Source organism: Hippopotamus amphibius, chromosome 12, assembly GCF_030028045.1.
Source record: "Hippopotamus amphibius kiboko isolate mHipAmp2 chromosome 12, mHipAmp2.hap2, whole genome shotgun sequence".
In the NCBI taxonomy this organism is placed as follows: Eukaryota; Metazoa; Chordata; class Mammalia; order Artiodactyla; family Hippopotamidae; genus Hippopotamus; species Hippopotamus amphibius.
The window spans coordinates 37820578-37833367 of record NC_080197.1 but is presented as its reverse complement, the minus strand read 5'-3'; the positions used below and the strand labels follow the sequence as shown (position 1 = coordinate 37833367).

Sequence of the window (12790 nt, the reverse complement as noted above, 5' to 3'; positions counted from 1 at the left end):
GACCGGGGGACTCAAGACCTCTAGGATCAAGAGCCTTGCTGATTGATCCCAGGTTGCTTTTATTGAGTTCTCGGCATAGCCTAAGGGTCTAACACTCCCAGGTTAATCCCATAAACAATCAAAGGCCTCACATGACTGGAGGCAATGATCTTTGTTTGCCTCCTGGGTCCTGATTTGAGCTGGGCGTGGAGAGCAAAGCAGCCCTGGGGGCAGGAGACCTCTCTCAAAAGGATTAAGGGTCTGTGCCCCACCCGTGTTGGCCCCTCTGCGACTGTGCCTATCTTAGGTTGTTCCTCCCTTGAGGAATCTTACCCGTCTCTGGCTAACCAGTCATCCTCCAGGGCCAAACACGGTGATATAAGGAAGGCTCTATGCACCACCCCTGTTGGCCCCTCTGCGGCTGTGCCTGTCTTAGGTTGTTCCTCCTCTGAGGAATCTTACCCGTCTTTGGCTAACCAGCCATCCCTCAGGACCAAACAGGGTGATATTAGTCTCCACGCCCTGCACCCTCAGCTCCTCCACTGCTCAAGCAGGACATTCTGAATCCCATGGCTCGGCCCACATACTTCAACATTTTCAATGTTTCAAAAAGGTTCCAGAATGTCTTCCCACAGCTTGGTGAGCACAGGTGTGGACTGAAGGACCTGTGCTGGTGGGAGGAGCCTCCTCCCTAGCCCTGTGTACCTCTGCCTGGGATGGGCGTGTCCTGGGCCCCTCCCTCCCTCCTCAATCTGTGCACTGAAGATGCAGGCAAGTGGGTTTCCGGTCCTGTTGTCCACCCATGGGCAACACCCCACCGAAGGCAGAGGCAAGATTGTTGGGCCCCAAGTGCAGCCCACAGCTCAGGCAGGAGCCCCCTCTCCTGAAACGAGAGACAAGTGGGGACTCTGCCCTCACAGCTGATGACCTGTTGACCACAGGCTCCAGGTCACCAAGGCTTGCAGCTGGGCATCGAGAGGCCCCTGGAAAGAAATATAGCATCCGGGACCACATGCCCTGCCTGCAGAGCCTGTGCTCTGCTCTGTGGCCACTCTCCCACCTGCCGGGGGGACGCTCGCACACTTTCCTGGTCTTTCCCAGGTGTCAGGGTCTGGACGCAGGCCTGGGCTCAAAAACTAAGGACTGAGCACAAAGAAATAAGCAAGTGGAGACCTTGGGAGGCGTTTGCAGGTGCCTGGGCTCTCCTGGGGGGACAGAAGAAGGGGCGGGACTGTTAGGTGATGGACACAGGGACCACCCAGCTGTGGCCACCTCTGCCCCGTGCACCACCCCTCTCCCCACCCCCCTGCTCCCCAGACTCCCAGGGGCCTGGACCAGCCGTGGGATTTGGACTCTGGGTTGCTCGTGGCTGTGGTCAGCTGGGGACAACAACATGCCCTCCTGGGAGGTGCATTTGTGACTCTTTCTCCTTTTTTCCCCAAATTCTTGATGATCCAGTTGGGCGGGGGGCGGGGGGGCGTTGTGTAGAAGGGGTGAGGGAGATTAAGAGGTACAAATGTCTAGTTATACAAGAGACTCGAGGTTGAAATGTCACCATGGGGAATGCCGTCAGTAATATTGTGATGACTTTGTATCGATAGGGTGACAGATGGTAAGTGGACCTATAGTGGGGATGACTTTGTGAGACAGAGAAGTATGGAATCACTATGTTGTGCAGTTGGAGCCGACAGTGTTGTTGGTCAATTACGCGGTCATTTATAAACAAAAAGACTGGAGGTGTCTCTCCCTCGAGTCCTGCACTGGCTGAGGGCTCCCCTCAGGAGCACCCGGCCCCCACCCCCAGTCCGCCCCTCCCAGGTGCTCGCCACAGGCAGGTCCTGCCAGAGGAGAAGTCCCAGGGAGGGTTCACCTGTCAGCCAGGTGGGCTCCTACCTGCTCCTGTGTGGGTGCTGACCCTTACCTGGCTGGCCCTGACCTGCACACAGTCCTGTAGTTTCCACACCTTGGAAAGTGCTTCTTTCTTGTCTTGTTAACTGACTTCACCATACGAGCCCAGCCCTACACACACACACACACACACACACACACCCAGCGGGAGCCGGCCTCTCCCATGGCCTCTGCTGATCTACATCTCCTGGTCGTCACATTTTGGAGCCTCCCCTCCCACGCTGAACCAGAGCTGATCGCAGGGACCCACAACACAAAGAGGTGATGGTGTGTCACCTCCAAAGCTGGGCCCCCAAGGGCACCGTGGCTTCCAACCCGGTCTCTCGGACACTCTGTCCGCAGGCAGCCATCCCCCTCACCCAGCGCACACTGGCTGCGTAGAGAGGACAGCAGAGACCACCTGCCGACAGCCAACCAGCCAGCAGCTGGGAGGCCAGCGCCTGGAGAATGGGTTCCCCAGACTCCCCTTCAGATGACGGCAGTGCCCTCGGAGCGAGTGTGACCCCAGGAGAGGTGACACCAGCCAAACCGCCCACAGACATCACGGAGACATAAACTGCTGAAGCACCGAGGGCAGGGGTTCTGGCGTGCAGCGTTAGGTTACACCCCCACCCTGTGTGAGCACACACATGCGCACACGCTCTTGCACAGCCGCAAGCACAGCCTACACTCCGTGCACCATCGCTATTGCATTTTTCTGTCTCAATTCAAAACCAAAAGTAAAACACAAATCTCCAACAAGCCAACGCTCTCCCAGCTTGGACCAGGGGTTTAAAACTGTTTCTAAAGCCATCACACTGTGTCTTCCAGAGTCCTGGACGGGGTGATTTCTGTGGAAATCCATGGACAGACATTCTCAACGCCTCCTCAGAGCCTTGCAGAAACTACCCACCAGCCTGAAGCAACGGAGGGGAGGGTCTTCCTGTTAGTTCCACACCAAGAGCTGTCAGTGAAAAGTAATTTGTGCCCAGAGTTCGGTGAAATACGGAAACAGGTTTGCGTTCTCTTCCATTCATTGGATGCCAACTGTCCCTGCTGGTAAACGCATTAACCAAGCAGGAGACACTGCCCAACCCAGCACCACGCTCTCAGCCTCCACGCCCGAAGAACACACAGAAAAGCAAGAAGGCTACAAAAGTGGAGTCAGTAAGTCAGATGTATCATTTAAATGTTTTGTGAGTGTTTTTGCTTCTTGAAATGCTCACGGGAGTGGCAGAATGTGCTAGAAGACCGTTAGACAGGCTGGCATTCTTTCTTTAGCAGAGTGAGTTCAAAGTTCCAGGGTTTGGATGCCACAATAAAGGTGCAATGAAACATCTAAAAGAGACAAAATAATCAGCTTGAAAGAAAAATTACAAAATCAGAAGTCAAGAAAACAGAAGTTCCCATTTCCAGGTTCCAGGATTTGGCTTCAGGAGGCGTAAAAGGCTGCCTGAGCCAGCCACGCCCCCGGCAGACCCCCAGCTGTTGACCCAGTGGCAGAGGAGCTAGGCTTGTGACTGGGATGCACCCCCATTCATTCACCTCCCTGAGATCTGAAGCCATCACGGATGTGACTCCATCACCCCAGGTAAGCAAGAGTTGGAGCCCAGGACCAATTATCCTCGAGAAATCCTGCGTCCAGCTCTGGCCCTTTTCCAGCCATGCTGACTTCCTGCAGCCCATGGAGACCCCATGCTGTGTAGAGGGCCCAGCCAGTCCTTCTCAGGGGAAGCAGAACCACAAGAATGGTCAGGGTCCTGCATGCCTTGGAAAGGGGGTCAGATTCTGGCTAGATTCCACCAGGAAAAGCTTGCAGCTGGGAAGCTGGGAGGAGACACAGGGCCTGCAGAGCGAGTGGGGCTCCAGGCTCCTGGTGTGGGTGAGATCATCGTGTCCCTCCTCTCACCTAGAATATTTTTTCAATTAGAATAAAATTGTAAAGTAAGAATACCTCCATTATACCTATGGAACTACGAATGGCCGCACGCAGTAGAAGTGAAGTTGCATAAGATACAAAGACTGTACGGTCGGGTTGAGGGGGACATAGGACCCAGTGACTAGTAACCCAGACAGGCCAGGGAGCCACTGAGGCCAGACCGGTGAGGCGTCCGGGCTGGAGGGGCGTCAGGATGGGCTGAGCTGCTTCCTGGCAGTGGTGGGAGGGCAGGGCGTGTTTATCAGAGGGTTAACAAACTGCTTCACTTCCGGACCAGCCAAGGTAGACAGGAAACGATTGGGAAGTAGAGCGATTGAAAACCCGCCTATTAAAATCAATCCTAGGGGACATTCTGGCAATGTACAGTAAAAATCTCTATGAGGTGAAAAAATATTGGATGCAGAATTCAACTTCTGGGAACTTTGCCCACAAGGCAACAACAATCTGAGATACACACAAACAGAGAAAAAGAAGAATATTCATCCTAACACTGTTCATAATAGCTAAAAATGAGAAAAAACTTAATCAGTTCTCAGCCATTGACTAAGCAATATACGGAAATGCCATGAAATGAAGTCAAAAAGTTTCTTTACCTAATGCCCTCAAATGATTTTACAGTTCTGGAAATCCTTAGCTTTATCATTAAACAAAATCTAAATTGTGGAACACTACATGAAAATACAAATATAGGGACTTCCCTGGTGGAGTCGTGCTTAAGACCCCACACTCCCAATGCAGGAGGCTTGGGTTCGATCCCCAGTCAGGGAACTAGATCCCACATGCTTGCCGCAACTAAGAGTTCCCCTGTCACAACTAAGGAGGCTGCCTGTGACATCCAAGACCCAGAGCAATCAAATAAATTAATTTTAAAAAATACAAATATAAAACACAGAAAAAACTAGGATGTATAAAAATAAGTTGACAACAGTAAAGTTTCCATAAGGGTATGTAGAGTTGATTGGGTTTTTTCCTTCTGTAACTGATTTTTTTTTTTTTTTTGTAGTTGATTTTAAGCTATTTAATACTTTGGAAAATTTTCAAATTTTCTACCTTAAATGAATCAGGCTTATAATTCATGTAAAACAATATCATGTTTTGAAAATTTATTTTTCCAAGGAGCTAAGAGAGTTACCCATTCCTCCTTTCTAAGTCTCACTAAATAAAGAAAACAGATAAGCTTGAATCTATAGGAGGTCAGAAATGGGAAATCTCTAGGAGTTCCATGACCCGTGTCTGCAAGGGCAGAGACCGGGAGGAATCCCTGGAGGGTAACAAGTGATTTCGAGCAAGGTGATCCAGGGCTGCGAACGCTGTCTTAGCACCTACCTTCTGCATTTGGGGATCCTGTTGTACTATGCAGTTTTCATTCTCCCCTGAAGTTTTCTTGCACATTGTCCGGGCAATTTTGACTTCAAGAAAGTAATCCAAACTATCTGTGACCTGTCCAAGAGGAATTTAAAGTTAGAGATCATAAAAGAATACGTGCTGTCAATTGTTCCTGATAAACAAACATGTCATTGACTCTTAGGGCGAAAGATGTCTCCCACCTTCTTCCCTCCTACAGATGTTTTTGGCCAGAGTTTTGGGGTAACGCACCTTGCGCGCACTCTCTGTCTGTCTCTCTGTGTCTCTCTGTTTAAATCTGTTCCTCAGTTTCTCTCATTATGGTATTTAATTTTAAAGCAATGACAACCGTCACCAAGATAAAGCAAGAAAACTATTCCTTAAAGATCATTTTCCTGGGAAAACTAATGGTTTGCTTATTGGAGCTTGGGAAACAAACAACATTTTCCATCAAAATCTGCTCAGAGTATATAGCTTCCCTCTAAAGCTTTGGTAGTTTTAGTCATCTGTACTTTATTCCATGTCATACACCCCCCAAATCCCTGACTTTCCGGGCCTCTCCCCTCTCCTCCCCTCCCCGCGCAGAGCCCCCATCAGCCCGGCACTCAAGGAGGGCCTCACAGGGAAACACACATGAGCAATGGCAAATGTCAGCTCTCATGACTGAAGGATGAACAGGAAAACTGTTTACAAGATGTCGGGGAGAGACGTATGAATGAGAATGACCAAGTTAGACACCATAACTCAGCCCGGAAGAATAAAGAGATAATTTGGAAAATATAGTAAACATTTTGGAAGTTCTAGAAAAGTCGCCTGGGCATTGAACAAAATGGGTGCACGCAGGATTCTAAGCATGGTTTCATGAATCTAAAATAAACTTTAACATTTTCATTGTCTGTGAGGACACTTGCGGGGGCATCCCCAGGGCTGAAGAGTCCATGGCGGATGCAAGAAATCTGTGGTCACTTTCATTTTTCTCAACTACTTCCACATGTACCTATCGTGTGCTTTTCATGACTGGATATCAAGTTTCTCAGCCTCAGCGCTATTGGCGTTTGGGGCTGGGTCCTTCTTGGCCACGGGGACCGTGCTGTGCCTGGAGGGTGGTGACCCACATCCCTGGCCTCCCCCGGTCCCCAAATCTCAGTAACAGCCCCTTCAGTTGTTATGACCAGAAACATGTCTGGGTATTGCCAAAAATGCCCTGCGGAGCAAAATCCACGCCCAATTGAGAAAGAGTGCTTTAGACTTGAGTAATATTGCCAAGTGAAAATTACCATAGAAACAGACTTCCCTAATCACAGTCAACAACCACTGACTGACCACCAGCCCCATCTTGAGCCCCAATTGACCAGGAAAGGGAGGCAGACAGGGATCTGGCTGCATGGGCAGCCTCTCACTCCTCTCACAGCCAGGCCTCTCTGACTCTCCTGGCCTCCTGTGACACCATCCCCTCCAGGCTGGCTGCATGTCCCATCACTTTCACCTCATCCAGCCTCATTCACGGGCAGTAGCAAGGGTGGATTAAGAGCAGGCAGCCTGGGTTTAAATCGCGGCTCTTCTACTTAGCAGCTGTGTGACCCTGGGCAAGTTACTAAACCTCTCTGTGCCTGCTCCTGCCTCTGTGAGTTGGAAGACCTGAGTGCGCCTACAGAAAGCCACTGGATCCGGTGCAAAGTAAACGTGGCTCCAGGCTGCTAATGGCTCTCTTCCCTACCAGCCTTCACCATGTACAAAGTCGGCAACAGAACCCCAGCCAGCTATGAACTGGAGTGGGTGACTGCATGCTTTTTCTTTAAGGGCCAGAGAGCAAATATTCCAGGCTTTGCAACATAAATGCAGCCCAGACGACACTCAAAAAGTGTGCGTAGCAGTGTCCTAGTAAAATTGTATTTATGGACACCAAAGTTTCAGTGTAATGTAATTTTCATGTGTCACAAAATAGCCTACTTCTTTTGTTTCTTATAATCATCTGTAGCTCCTGGGATATACAAAAATGGGCAGTGGACCAGATCTGGCTGCAGGCTGTCAGTGGCCCCTGCTGATAAAGATCTTTGCACTTTAACTTAAATCATCCAATGGGAATAGAGCGGTTTTCTTTCTTTAGGGCCTGGGTGTATGTTATGAGATCATTAGGTTTTATTTTTCTGTTCACTTTTTTTGGAGTTATTTCTGTTTGGGGGGGGGTGGTGCGTTCCTTACCCCTTTCTTCAATATGTTTTCCAGCAGTTTGTAGCTGGAATGCCGAGGAATTTTAAACACATTTGTTCTAGGCGCTTTTTTTTTTTTTTTTTTTTAGGCCCTTTTTGAATGTTTCTACCTGATTCGTTTCCATCCTTAGCTGCATTTGAGCTGACGGTGAACTAAGAAATAAAATGTACATTTGTGAAAAGAACTAGCAAACTCTATGAAATGAGAGGTTAGTCTTGAGCTATGTGGGTCTTTGGTTTATTTTATTATTAAATACCTTCCTGTAAAGCAGAACCATCTATTTCTTTTTGTGTAAACGGAGAGCACAGATTAAAATGTCCAAGAAAGTGGACTAGTCCTGGGAAAGATGGAAATTCATTAAGAACAGGTAATGAAGCCCCCTGGAGCGTCGATATGCATGAGGTTTTTAATTCAATAACCCTTTGGGGACCCACATCCTGGCCCAGGTGTCGCTGCCTAAAAACACAAACCACACAACTGGGGCCACACGGAGAACCAGAGGGAGCCCGGGGCCCGCAGCTTGTGTGGTGGCCCGGAGCCAGGTGTCCTCTGGCCTCTTAGGGGATCAAGAGGCTGAGTGAACATAAGAGAACAGGAAACGGAGGCAGGTTGGCGGTGTCTGGAGGGTGGGCAGCACAGGTTAGAGGGAAGATGGGGCGAGTGGAGGAGGAAGAGGAGCAGAGCTATGGGTCAGGCTGGCATCACCCACAGCCCGGGCCCAGCAGGGACCCGTCACCCTCTCCATACACCCTGCCACCCCTCACCTCGGGCTCCCGCATAAACTGCAGGACAAGCTTCTATCTCAAGAAACACAGCGCTGGTTCAATGCGCTCCTCTAAGACATGGTCTGTGTTCAAATCCCTCCAGGTGCCCTAAGAACATCCTTTACAGCATTATCTTAAATCCAAGAGAGGATAAAGAACCACACGTCGCATTTATTGGCATGCTTCCTAAGTGTCCTTAAATGAGAACCATCTTTCCCAGCAGTGATATTTGTAAGCGGTCTGAGAGAAAGCCCCATCGTACGGACTCGTCTACAATTATCCTTCGTGATCACTCTTGGGCATTTGGGGCGGGAACACCATACACAGGTGATGCCATGTCCTTGCAGTGATGTCACATCAGAGGCACACGGTGTCCTGGTTGTAACTGATTCACAAGCAATCCCTCTAGCCGTCCACCCCCCCCCCCCACCTTGGGTGGAGGATTTATTGTTGATTTTCGACTTAGTTATTACCGTGGTGGTTGCGAAAGGTGAGTTTCTGGTTTCATATTCTTTCATCTACATCTCTTAGCAGGCATTATTCTGAAAAGAAGAGCCTTCCCTTCTGCCCTTGCTCCTTTGTACAGCGAAAGCTGCACGTGGAGTTTGTTTGCTTGTTCGCTGTGTTATAATCCACCCCGTCACCACTCAGGTTGATGACGTCAGCTCAAACTCTCCCAACTCTGCCCCTTCAGGAGCCCTTCTGGGCTCCTACCTGTGTTTTCTGATGTGACTGTAACTAATTTTACGTTATTTGATCTGTTATGTTTTACCCCAGAATGATAAAGGAGGAAGTTTAATCAACTTTCTTCCCCAAACCCCTAAAATAAAGTTCATACATTTTGGCTTGGATGTCTCTCAGCTGCCCTCCACGGGCGACAGCCCTGCCTCAAAGCGAGTGCAGGGACAAAGAATGGGGAGCGGAAGCCACCAACCTGCTCCTGGGACTTCAAAATCTGTGTCACCTTGAAGGTGTACTTGTCCTTGCTGGCCTTGTTGAACTCCTTCATGGCGAACCACAGTGCCTGCTGCACGTACACATAGGATTCCGGGATATCTTGGAAATCCCTCACCACCTTCGACGAACCCCAGGCCTGGACACCTCCGGACGTGAGGGCCACCGTGGCCATCAGGAGCAGCAGGCAGGGTCGGAGCCTGGCCATGGTACCTCAGCCCAGGGAGGGGGGCGCAGCTGAATCCCTCCTGTCCTTGCAAGGCTGGGCGGACCCTGCTGCCTCTGCACCCGGCCCCTCCCAGCTCTGCTGCAGGCGAAAAGGGGAGAACGGTGGTTAACAGCGTCTGCCCAAGGCAGAAGCCACCTGTGAAATGTGCCGTTCAGTCCATTCTCCCATCTTGGATGTTTTCTTTCTGGAAGGACACACCCCCATGCACTCATGCGTGGGAGAGATGCACACACGCGTGCACACACACGTGCACACACATGCCTGCTCTTCCGGCTGGCTGGGCCGGGCCGTGTGGTAGGCACTGCATGTTCTGTGTGACATCTCCTCATCAGAGCCCCCAGGGGCTGCAAAACCCTCTACACAGGAGGATATGGCCAGGAGACTGCGTGCCTGCTTTAGTCCAGGGCTGCCCTGCCTCAGTCTCACCCGCATGTACGAGGGATCACAGCTTGTAAAGTGCCTTTGCTTTAGAGGAGTCCCTCCTGCCACAGAAGGTTACCAGGATTTGGCTCGCAGGGCAGGGTCAGTGGTTTGTGTGTTGGGTGCAGACAGGAGTGAGTCCCTCGAGACAGAGCAGGGTCCATGGGTTGCACTTGCCACAGAGAAGTGAGGACAGGGTATCTCAGCTGACCAGAGCTTGCAATGGCCAAACCAGGAGACACCTGGTATCCATCAGCCTTTAGATATGGACACCCAGCACCCAACACCCCTGGGGTCTTATCTCGGCTACCCACTGGGGATGTCGCTGTGGCCCACGTACTCTCTGCCAGGAATCGCCAACCAAACCCCCACTGCAGGAGGTCACCAGCCCGTGCGCCTCCCAGAGACGGGCCTGTGGGGAGGCTGATGCACAGGGACACCTGGGATAATGACACCAGGTCCCCTCCATCCAGCCGCCTGGCCCGTGGTAACCTGCCCCACCCCCCCCGCCCTGCCTCCACTCGAGGGCAGCATTGATGAGACACACATGGGGTTGGAACGGCTCAGTCTTGCTCCGTGGCCTCTGGAGCAGCTGCCCGGGCGCACAGGGCAGCCGCCCTGAGCCGTCGCCTGCCCAGCACAGCTACACCTGGGCCCACCTGAGCGCCAAGGTCCTTTCCACGGTGCTGCGGCCGACCCCTGAGCTAGCTGCCGGCCACAGGCCGTCTCTCTCCTTCCCTGAGCTTGGTGAATCCCACCCGTGGCCTGCTTCTCTCCAGCACCTTCAGTTCACGGCCATGCGCCTGCTAGGGGTGTCTTTCAGGGCCAAGGTCAGGGTGCATCTGCCCTTGGCTGCCCTCCCTGCTAGTGGTCACTTCTGTGGCCCCTTTGTGACATAAGCCCTGCCCCACTGATGCTGCCCGAGTAACAGCCCCTCTTCCAGGGGACCCTCTGCCCTCAAAAGCCCACAGGCTCACGGAGAGCCCTCCAGCGTCTGCCCCTGGCGCTGAGTCCCTGCTCCTGCCCCTCAGCTCCTGACTTTCTAAATTGGATGAACAGCTGGAAGTGAAGTCATCTGCAGGGCCATTTCTGTCAGGGTCCAGTCACGTGGCCTCTTGGTTTTAGAGGCAGGAGGAGGCACCAAACAGCCAGGTTCATGGGACCTGAGGCCAGAGGTCCTTGGGAGGGGAGGCGGGGGTGGTGCCGAGGACACAAGCCCCAGAAGGGTGGCGACAGCCCAGGCATGATGAGCCTCTGTGGGACGAATGGAGGGCACATCCCCGCTGGCCCGCCAGCTGTTCCTCCCCATCTCTAGCCTCATCCCGGGAAGGCTCCCCTTGTCTGTTTCCTCTCCTGCGTGCGACTCTCGTCCCAAGCCCGGCTCCCCTGACGGTCGATACTCCACCCATGCTGCACTTGGAGCCTGGCTTGGCCGTGGAGAGGGACTCCCATGAACTCAGAAGCTGAGTTCTGAGCTACTTCCCTTTCCAGGATAAAATATACATCAGCCAAGGAGGCTCCTACCTGAGATCCATAAGATAAAATCCAGACAGGCCCCGTGGACCTGAGAGTCACCTGCTGGAGGGTCAAATGTCTGAGATAGAATCTAGGCTGGAAATCAGGGGCCCTCCCTAAGCTTGTAGAAAACACAGAAGCCAGATGCAGAAGAGTGATCAATTTGGCCACATATTTTGTGCAGCACACACTCACACACGCATACACACTCACATGCTCACACACCCTCAAAGTCAACAGGCCAATGGGAACACAATAAGTTATTTGGAAGATATTTGGCAAAGGGGTAAGTTCCCTTTTATGGGAAAAGCTCTTTTAAAATCCAAAAGAAAAAGACAACTTCCTCCTTTATCTCAGCTCAAAGTGAGATAAAGATATGAGCAGATAATGTGTCCAGAGGGAGTCCATTACCCCACCCGGACGCACGAATTGTTTGAAAACAGTGACCTGGGCTGAGGCCTCTCTCTAGCCGCCCGGGTGGATCTGCCTTCTCCCTGGCACCTTGCTCAGCACGAGTGAGCCCACATCCTTCCCTGGGAATCCGCGGATGGTCCCGGTGAAAGTCCAAGGGTGGGGGTGGGGGGCGCGGATGCTTCGATGGCTGTGGACACACAGGGCTGAGTCCTGGGCTGGTCCTCAGGCCTCCACTGGAGGGGAGACAGCCCTCGGGTTCTCTTGGCACAGCCCCACTCTCCCTTCCCTCTACGTCCCCCACCGGGCTCACCCCGGATGCTCTGGCGTCATTGGCAATGGCAGGTACTGATTGTTCCAGAAGGTATTGCCGAGTACGGAGCATCTCAGTCTGCCCCTGATGCTGGGAACCAGGATTCCAGGAAGGCCCAGCTGGTGCTTCTCACCCCAGCTGCCTGGGGGGTGCGGCCAGAGGGCAGCTGGCACTCACAGGGCTCACTGCTCAGGGGCAGCATGATTTTTTTTTTTAATTATTTATTTTTATTTTTTTTATTTTTTGAAGAATAATCATTTTTTACTTTGCAATTAAATAATTTTATATTAAAAGGAAATATTCAAGATATAAAAGAAATTAATGAACTACACTAATTTCCATAAGTTTAAAAATTAAAAGGAAATGCACCAATGTTACACTTTCACAAAAAGTTCTAAATTATTTACAAACCTGTTTTTTCGTTATTTTTTTCTTTAAGAACTTTTATTGAGATACAATTGACATACAATAAACTGCATATATTTAAAGCGTACAATTGGATTTTTTTTTCTTATTAGTAGTGTATGTATGGCAATCCCAATCTCCCAATTCATCCCACCCCAACACCCCCTGCTTTCGCCACTTGGTGTCCGTGTTTGTTCTCTACATCTGGGTCTCTATTTCTGCCTCATAAACCGGTTGATTTCAGTGTGGTTTTTAAACAATTTTACTGAAATGTGATTCTCACGCCATGCAATTCAACCATTTAAGTGTGCAATTCAATGGCTTTTAGTATCTCCAGAGTTTTACAACCAAAACCACAATCAGCTTGCCCAGGAAGCCTCAGCCAATACCCCCCAACCTCCCAGCCCCCTTCCAACACT

The 12790-nt window shown here is 51.1% G+C and overlaps 1 protein-coding gene across 1 annotated transcript; it reads right to left on the bottom strand.

The window, feature by feature from the left end:
• Window positions 1–3120: 3120 nt before the first annotated feature.
• LOC130832588 (cystatin-13-like) lies at window positions 3121–9286 on the bottom strand. Its single transcript, XM_057701030.1, has 3 exons — window positions 9059–9286; window positions 5132–5245; window positions 3121–3204 (listed from the first exon to the last, which is right to left on the bottom strand). The coding sequence occupies exons 1-3, from the start codon at window positions 9284–9286 to the stop codon at window positions 3121–3123; spliced, it is 426 nt and encodes a 141-aa protein (XP_057557013.1).
• Between the last annotated feature and the right edge of the window lie 3504 nt (window positions 9287–12790).

What these genes read in the sequence shown, in the direction of transcription:
- LOC130832588 (XM_057701030.1), bottom strand. Translation starts at nt 9,286, where the DNA reads ATGGCCAGGCTCCGACCCTGCCTGCTGCTCCTGATGGCCACGGTGGCC. An exon ending in TTTTGAAGTCCCAGGAGCAG is followed by an intron (nt 5,246 to 9,058) that starts GTTGGTGGCTTC and finishes CCTCTTGGACAG; the next exon opens with GTCACAGATAGTTTGGATTA. An exon ending in AGGATCCCCAAATGCAGAAG is followed by an intron (nt 3,205 to 5,131) that starts GTAGGTGCTAAG and finishes TGTCTCTTTTAG; the next exon opens with ATGTTTCATTGCACCTTTAT.